Source organism: Neltuma alba, unplaced genomic scaffold, assembly GCF_004799145.2.
Source record: "Neltuma alba isolate B1F8T4 unplaced genomic scaffold, ASM479914v2 tig00003605_pilon, whole genome shotgun sequence".
In the NCBI taxonomy this organism is placed as follows: domain Eukaryota; kingdom Viridiplantae; phylum Streptophyta; class Magnoliopsida; order Fabales; family Fabaceae; genus Neltuma; species Neltuma alba.
Window position 1 is genome coordinate 6,534 of NW_021633348.1, and position 9,510 is coordinate 16,043.

General features: G+C 28.8%; 1 protein-coding gene across 1 annotated transcript; it reads left to right on the forward strand.

Annotated features, from left to right (window-relative positions):
• The first annotated feature begins 870 nt into the window (after positions 1-870).
• LOC114741992 (uncharacterized) lies at positions 871-2,066 on the forward strand. The gene is made up of 4 exons (XM_028930233.1): positions 871-1,010; positions 1,102-1,207; positions 1,362-1,543; positions 1,679-2,066. Exons 1-4 carry the CDS (start codon positions 871-873, stop codon positions 2,064-2,066), a joined length of 816 nt encoding a protein of 271 aa, XP_028786066.1.
• The last annotated feature ends 7,444 nt before the right edge of the window (positions 2,067-9,510 follow it).

Here is a 9,510-nt window from a genome sequence, read left to right on the forward strand (position 1 = left end):
ATGAAGGGTACACTCTTATTGTGAGTTGTTTCTCCCAATTTAGCCAAGTCAATGATTAAAACTTAGGTTTAGAGCGGAATTTTTTCTTTTTGTTTCTTTCATTTTGACAGGAAGGAAAAAAATAGAATGTACATCATGGGGAGATTTACTAAGAAGTTTGCAGCAATTGTCTCGTGTCCACACTGGTTCTACTATTGCTCGGAATCTGAATCAAACGAGGGATCCCTTAACTAGTAAGGGATCCATTAGAACGAATCGCACTTTTACACTAAACTATACTGCTTCAATGCGATTATGTATATAATGGAACTATCATTCAACTATGCAAAGTTAGGGAGTTTAAAGGTTGATACTGTTTATTTGACACCATAGTAAATGGGGTTCCTTTGAACAATAATAAATCTAATTTGTTACATGTAATGGCATGACAGGAAGGAAAAAAAGTCTCTAATTCCATGTACTCTTCCCCTCTCCTGATTCATCTACAATAAAAGAGTTCAAGAGTTTTGCAAAAAGTATGCATTATATTGGTTTGAGTATAATAGAGTCTACATTTATTCCAAGTTTTATTGTATATGATAGCATTTATCTTTTTTAAAAATATTTTCACAGATTGAAAAGTGTTGGGATTCAGTGGGCCAAACACCTGCTCGAATTGCTCCACAAATTGTAGTATCTGTGGCCGACGATCTACTGGCTTTAGATGACCAAGAAAAATAATGGATTTACGATCTGGACCAGCAGTGCATATATAACGTAATGCATTGTTTTCTATTTCGTTTGTTTGTATTTTTGTCATTCTTACTATTCTTATCTTGATACTGTATATATACCTTGTGTTATTTATTACAAGAATCTATAGTGATTACTATGGCAGATATTGTAGATGTGAGATCTGATCGTGGATGGATGTACACATCATGCAAACAATGTAGCAAGAAAGTGGTTCCAGATGGAAAAGGTTTCTTTTGTGAAAAGTGCCAAGCTATCGTAAAAGCTGTTATTCCCAGGTAATGTTAATGTGATATATCTCTTTCGGTGGTCATAATTTTCATACAAAAATATGTATTATTTTATACAATACTGATATTTTATTAGCAGGTTCATGGTGGACTGTGAGATACTGGATGACACTGGATCATGTCATGTTGTAATTTTTGACCAAGAATTATCCAAACTGCTTGGATGTTCAGTAGCAGAGTTAAAGGCACGTTAGACTAATCAGGTTGTTAAACAGCAAGCATACAAATTGTTTGTGTCATGCATGTTTTAATCCTGTGCGTTTATATTTTCTAACCACTCATCAATTATTTATCAAGGATGACTCCGATGAAGGTATATTGTCATATATTCTTGAGCAGATATCTTGGAAGAGGTATTTGTTCAAGATACGTATTCCAGGAGATTATGTCAATGGGAATTCCAATGTGTGTGTAGCTACTCGGTTGACAAATGATAAAGCCATAACACAGTCTTTCTTGAGCACATCTTATGAAGACACTGCATCAGAGGGTTGTACTTCGTTGGTCTCACAGAAGAAAAGGTATAGCTATTTCATTTTCTATTATATCATTTTATTTATTTTTGGATGCATTACACAAATAAATACATATGTTTCTATACATCTAAATCTTTACATTTATGCAGAACACTGAGCAGTGAAATCTGATGGTGCAAGGTCTTTTGCTAATCAAACTGTGCATGCAAATTTCTTTGAATTATCAAAGTTTGACTCAACCTCTACATACCAAGTGGCAACTGCAATAGGCCCAGGTTTCAAAGCAATGAAGTCCATAGTAGAATCTAAAGTTGCAATTGTAAACACTGCCAATGTTGAGAAGGCAAACCCATTTGGTAATTTCCCATCAACTGATTGTCAAGTTGAGGTAAAGAGTAGCAAGCACAATGCTGGTTTCGTGGAAATCCCTTCTACTACATCTGGACATAATGGTGCGAAGAACGGTACTGAAAATATGTTAAATCATCCACTTGGTGGAAATCTTGAAGCTGATGAAAATAATACATCATTTGCAAGACGCCGCAGAGCAAAACACAAACAAATCTAGGAAGAATAGGCTTTAGTTGATGATTTCAAACTTTCTGTCATGTTGTTAATATCATTTCTAGCTCTTATTCCTAATCTGGTGTTTTTAATATGTTTTTAGGTTATGTATTTCTTTCCAGTTATTATGTGCGTTGGTCATTTTCTTAGAGACAATTATGCTTTTTATAATGGTCAAACAATTTCGTTGGTTTCATTTCATACTTATTTGTTTATTTTATGTAATTTACATTTCGTCCTAGAACCATTAAGAAAAATATGATCGATATTTCGTCTATTTTATTATTCATGCATATTATATATATATATATTTTTTTTACCTACTTGTATTATAAATAACATATGAAATAATGATGTGACTTTTGTTTTTTTTTTTCCCCCTTAGTCTATTGAGATGCTTATACAGACTTAAAAAAATAAATTTAAATGCTAATAAAAATTTAATGCTTATAGCTAGGATGCATGGCATATGTATTTATTTGTATTATCCACTTGTAGGACTTCCTTCTTCTTCTTTTTTGTTTGGAGCAGTGGATTTAAAAATAGCTAAATCTATCCATATCTTACACACCATGTTCTTTCTAGGCCCACTAACAATTTAATAAATTTCGACTTAAGGTAGGGTGTTTGCGACAACAGTGTCAAAAAAAGCAAAAAAAAAAAAAGAAGAAAGAAAGAAAGAAATTGCTTCTAATATGATAAATACTATAGATTTCAATTAGCCTATTATTAGCAGTTAAAAAACTAAGCAAATTGATGATTTGCTCTATTGCCAACTTTGTTTACAATATTCCAAGCCACCACTAATTTTTTTTGCCTTTTATACAATAATTAATTATTCCCTATCTGGTATTCATTTTATTTTTGACGAATTAGCTAATGAGTCTGTTTAAGTCATTTGCCTGGGATTTGCACTATTGATTACAGGTGATTCAAATTTATATTTTATGTGGGATTGTGTAATTTCAATTTTTGACTGCATTATTTTGTATATTTCAATTTTTTTGGGTTGGTGCTCTCAAAGAATTTTAATTGTTGAAGTTAACATTAAATTTTTTCTTGTGTTTGAAATGTCCTCTTTTCTGTTACGCGTATCCTTTTCCCAAGAAAAAAGGTAACTATTTTTCTACATCATATTTACGTTTTCTGAATTAAAAAAAAATTAACACACTACCCATGTATTGATAAAATGTTCTGATTAACCTACTTTTGGATATATTTTCCGTGTTATGTTTTACCCTAATTGCTTATTAGGGTATGTTTAGGTTATTAAGATATTAATTTATTCCTTTATAAGCATAATATATGGCAATAAAAACTCATTACAAGTGATAGCGTTTTTTTATTTAAAATTTTATTTTTCATTTATGTTTTCCTTAGATAATAGCTGATTTTGTGTTTTTTTTTATGTTTTATTTTTTTAGTTATTTGATAATAACTTCTTCCTATTTACATGGGTAGTGGGTTGTTGTGGCCATGGACAGTTTTTTCATAATGGGCAATAACCACTTCCCAAGTCAATTGCTGATTAATGGATTAGGAGTTCATATTATTTTTAAATGGAAAAAATAAAACAAGTTAATTTTTTTAGCAAAAAATAAAACAGGTTATTAAGATATTAATTTGGTCCCTTATATATAATATATGACAATACAAAAATCATTATAGGTAATAACGTTTTATATTTAAAATTTCTACATATATTACCTCAGGATATGCAAGATCTGCTTGTACATGTTGAAAACATATCAATGGATTTATTAGGCATTTATTTTCGTTCTTCTTTGTCAAATGCAGTTTTTATGTTTATCTACGTTTTAGTGTATCTTTGTTTTACATGAATATTAATTCATTCTCAGCATTCAGCTTAACTTATCATTCTTTCTCACTCATTCCCTTAGTGTATATTAACCATGGCATAATAGATTATAGTGTAATCATGTTACATAAGGGATTATATGTTCTGGAGTTCTTTTCCTTAAAAAAAAATTATTTTGTCCATGTCTTTTATCTTTTTTTTCCTTCAGTGCAGCAGTGAACACACAATGATTTTAATCAGCCAGCATGGTAGTGCATAATTAAAGGACGACAATCAATTTTTTTGAACTGGTGCCAAAAAAAAAGAATTTAGTTCTGTTGCGACTATAAATAAGTAATAATATATATGGAATTTTTGTTTTTATGACTAACTGAAATTGATTACAAGAATTAAAAATAATTCCTTTGAATTTTTTGTTGGATAAATTATATTTTTCTTCAAATAGAATGTGGGGGAGGTCATGTAGATGGTAATGCACGAGGCTTAATTTACCTACGTGGAACAAATTTAATGCGTTGTATTTCTAATTTTGATGGTAATATTTCTCACCCTATTCATATTTCGTGTTAAGAAATAATCTTTCAAATGCAGTTATTTTTCACTTGCATGTATTAAAAAAATTTCATGTTGAAAAATATGATCGATCAAATTTAATGCGTTAATATATGAGTTATTTTTTCTAAGTATTGCTTAATAAGAAATAAATACATAACTCACACATAACTCACCCTATATTCCCTTTAAAATTTCTACATATATTACCTCAGGATATGCAAGATCTGCTTGTATATGTTGAAAAAATATCGCTGGATTTATTAGGCATTTATTTTCGTTCTTCTTCGTCAAATACAGTTTTTATGTTTATCTACGTTTTAATGTATCTTTGTTTTACATGAATATTAATTCATTCTCAACGTTTAGTTTAACTTATTATTCTTACTCACTCATTTTTTTTAGTGTATATTAACCATGGCATAATAGATTATAGTATAATCATATTACATAAGGGATTATATGTTCTGGAGTTCTTTTTCTTTAAAAAAATTTTTCCATGTCTTTTATGTTTTTCTCCTTCAGTGCAACGTGAACACACAATGATTTTAATCAACCAGCATGGTAGTGCATAATTAAGGGATGTCAATTAATTTTTTTGAACCGGTGCTAAAAAAAAATTATTTATGTTGCGACTGTAAATAAGTAATAATATTATATGGAACTTTTGTTTCTATGACTCACTAAAATTGATTACAAGAATTAAAAATAATTCCTTTGAATTTTTTGTTGGATAAACTTTATTTTTTGTTCAAAATAGAATGTGGGGAGGTAATGCAGATGGTAATGTACGAGGCTTAATTTAGCTACGTGAAATTTAGCTTTTTAAAGTTATATGTTGATTTTTTTATCCTCTTATGTAATTGCAATTTTTATGATCCTCCAAATAAACTATATATAATATTTCTTGTGCGGATATGATCTTGGGTTCTTTTTTTGTGTGTGGCCAGATTACAATCTTAAGTCTAAATATATACTTTTCTTATCTATATTTTTAAATAGATTAGATTTCAGGTCACACGTTACTACGTAATGTTTCTAAGTTCTTAACTTTGTGATTATGAAATATATTACGTAATGTCTATTTAGATTATTTGCTCCAACCCCTTCTGCTACCATTGTTGTTTATGATCCTCCAAAATAAACTATATATAATATTTCTTGTGCGAATATGATCTTGGGTCTTTTTTTTGTGTGTGGCCAGATTACAATCTTAAGTCTAAATATATACTTTTCTTATCTATATTTTTAAATAGATTAGATTTCAGGTCACACGTTGCTACGTAATGTTTCTAAGTTCTTAACTTTGTGATTATGAAATATATTACGTAATGTATATTTAGATTATTTGCTCCAACCTCTTCTGCTACCATTTATGTAAATAAAAATATTAATTTTAGATCAAAATGGAAATACAACGAAACAAAACTTGTAACATTGTGTATGCAATTTTTTTTTTTTGCCATAAACAAAATTGGTTAACGTGGCTGGTTTTAGTAATAAATAAACAACTATAAAGATTTTTTATTTATATCTAATTTATTATCTATAAATTTATTATCATATTTATATAACTCATATCCTATATTTACGCTTTGTAGTTACAGTCGTGATTTAACTAATATCTCCCTACCCGTGGCTTTCTAGGGGATATTTTATTTATTTTGCTTTCTAAAAACTTCCACTTCTCATTATCATGATCTCAGTTGCCATAAAACTGATGGCCACATGAAGGAGGGAGCACATTCCATGCTTATCACAATGATGAGCATGAAGTGCTCATCACAATTTGGACCATCCAGATTGATTTTAGATGATTCAAAATTGAATTTAATTTTTTTTATATATTTTAATCAATTTTTTGCTTTAATAGATACATAATTTAAAATAAATATAACATCATAACTAACATATCTTTAAAAAATAAATGTATCATTAAAAATTTGTATATTAAAAATTTTAAATCTAAACCATTCATATTAGATTTTGGATGGTTTAGATTGCATTACAGTGATGATCACATGGTGCTCATCGTTGTGATAAGCAATGTGAAGAATCATAATATCATCTCCCATTTTGAATAAAATTACAATTAAGTGGGAAGTTAAAGTAACTTCCATCACCTTTTACCCACTTTCTCCACTTTCTCATGTTTTTGGTAATTTTTATTTTTCATTTTTTGTGGTTAAAGCCATGATTCCTATAAAAAAAGTTACGATTTTGTCAAAACTTTTTGAGAATTTTAAATCATATCATATCATATATCATATATGCAGTGAACAAAAAACCAATTCGAACCTGCTAGTTCAACCAGTAAACCGGTGAACTCGTCAGTGGACCGGTTTAGTTTGGATACTAAACCAGGAAGAAGTTGAACTGGTAGAGAGTCGGTCAAATCGGTGTGAACTCATGAAAACAGGTAAAAACCGGTGTGAACCAGTAATAAACCGGTTTGAATGATTAGGTTGTTATTAATCCTTTTTTTTCTCATGCAGCTCCTAATATATTAGCTCCTATAGATTTAAATGAATTTTAATGATAATTTTGGTATCAATAATTATTAATTTTAATTAATGATGAACCATAAAGATCAAAATTCTCAATGTTGTTATACATTTTATTATTACAATCAAATTATTGTCATATTTTCTTATATTTTGTTATTAGTGATTGTTAATGTTGTTATATTTTGTTATTTTTAATAAAATTATATTATTTTAATATGACCGGTTAGATCCTGAGTTGACTTTGGTTCGACCAACTGACCTTTGAATCACTATCTCAACCGGTTTAGTGTTCAGTCTGGTTTTTTGTTCCTTGCATATATGAGAAGTTAAGGGGAGAATTTGTCGGATGATTCAAACAGCCCTATATTAAGCTGTTTCTTCTCAATAACTTTTATGAGATACTCAAACTTCAGAGTCTTGTGAACCTACGCCTATAGGTTTTATTATGGTTCTGTCTACTCTGCTCTCTGTCTCATCATCTCATTGATTTTGTTGTTCTTATTTGGATACGTTTCTTCTCCGTAGTGCTCACAAGTGGATCATCATCTCCACGATTTTCTTGAATTTGGATGGCACAAAAAGGAGAGAGTTTAATTTCCATGATTTCTTTTTCTTTTTCTTCCTTCATCTTCTTGTAGGATTCATTTGTTGGTGACAGTAGAGGTCAACCATCTGTTCAAAGTGATATTGAAATAGGAGCGAACACAAGGTCTAAGGAACAACATTAACTATGATATGGGAATGGATGCTTTTAATAAACATGTAGGTGCAAAATTTTTCATGTTATTCAAGCTTTTGTTGACTTAAAATGTTAATAGAGCATATAAGAATATGGCACGGGCACCTACAATACGATAAAAGAGACTTTTTACGGCAGTTAACATGAGCTTTTCACGGTGATTTTGAGTAGGATGTCTATGTCATTGACATAAAAAAGTAGAGGACTTTATTGTATTGCACCTTATTGATATGTAATCATTTTTTTAAAAAAAATAGTTGAAGTATGTAATACAGAGTTCAAGCGAAAAATAAAATATATAAGATTATGCCCTTAAGACATTATAGCATTATTTTCATTTTTAATAGAATTTAAAAGGACTTGTATGCATTGTTGTTTCTTCAAATTTTTAATACTTAAGATTCATTATTATATTTACAACTAAAATATTTAATATTTATTTTACATTTTAGATTCGGAATAAAAATCTTGAATAAATATTTTAAATTTTAAATTAAGAAAAACATAAGAAATCAAATAACTATATTTTATGATCTCACTTTTATTTTAAACATACATATGGGATCTTATATTTAGAACAGGAAGTTATAACTAAGAAAGAATGAACACACATCGCATCCAATAATGATTTATAGTTTACATTGTTGATGGTAGTTGTTAAATTAAATTATACGGGGTGTATTTTAAATCTAAAATTGGAAAAAATAAAAAATTTAAATAATTATTTATATATATAGGAGTGGATACTTGGTCTTCCATCAAGATTAAGTGCTTCAATCATGTTTATACATAACAATATTATAAGTGAAGTCAATTTGTCTTTGTAATGATGTATGGTTAATTGTGATTATATTAGTAAAACATGTTAGAAGAGCATATAGAACATTTAAGAGCAATGACACTAAATATTTTGAAAATAATGATCTTGAATGATAGAAACATAACAAAAAAGAACTTTCAGTATTACTTGCGAAGAAACTTTTTATAGTCTTATATCTTGAGCATATATATCAATTTTTTTTTGGGTGACAGAAACACATATATTAACTAATTTAACTAATCACTACATAGTCATTGAATTTTTTATAATATATGAAGAAATACTAATTCAAACCCGTACATTGTACGGGTACTGAACTAGTTAGTAGTATAAGAGATGTCCTTTCTTAGAAAAATATTTGTGTGTAACTTTTTGGCATTTAATTCCATGTATAGTAATTATCTACTGCGTGATCTTTGTGTTTCCCGCTACTTCTCTTTAACCTTGTTAACATTGTTCTTGGCTCAATAGAGAGGGGGAAAAAAGGAATTTCAAGGGATGGAATTACAAATAAATTTTTTCTATTTTTTATTTTATTAATATGTAAATATGTACAAGGCAATTTACCAACTTAAAAAAAACATTAGATTTTGCTTTTGCCGCAAGCACAACTTATTCAAAAGGGGAAAAAATGAAATCTTATTTCTTTCCATAATGTTGTTCGCTAATTTTACTGGGTTTAAAAGAAAAAAAATTGGAGATAAATCTCTTATTAAGAATTTAATTAGTAGATGATATTTAAGAACTTTGTATAACTTAACTTTCTTTTTGTATAGTCTATCTTCTGTTGTGTGTGGTCATCTTCCATTGTGTCACATTTTCTCTTTGGACAACTGAACTTTTCTTTTGTGCAACCCATCTTCCCTTATGTGTAAGTTATCATCCTTATGTGCAAATTAATCCCTTATTTTTAAATTTTTAATTAATTAAAAGATTAAAAGATGCTTAGTGATGTTTTTATCTAGCTTAAGTTAATATTACTCTATGGATTTTTTCAAAAATATTATAATT

What these genes read in the sequence shown, in the direction of transcription:
- LOC114741992 (XM_028930233.1), top strand. Translation starts at nt 871, where the DNA reads ATGGCAGATATTGTAGATGTGAGATCTGATCGTGGATGGATGTACACA. An exon ending in GTAAAAGCTGTTATTCCCAG is followed by an intron (nt 1,011 to 1,101) that starts GTAATGTTAATG and finishes TTTTATTAGCAG; the next exon opens with GTTCATGGTGGACTGTGAGA. An exon ending in GTTCAGTAGCAGAGTTAAAG is followed by an intron (nt 1,208 to 1,361) that starts GCACGTTAGACT and finishes ATTCTTGAGCAG; the next exon opens with ATATCTTGGAAGAGGTATTT.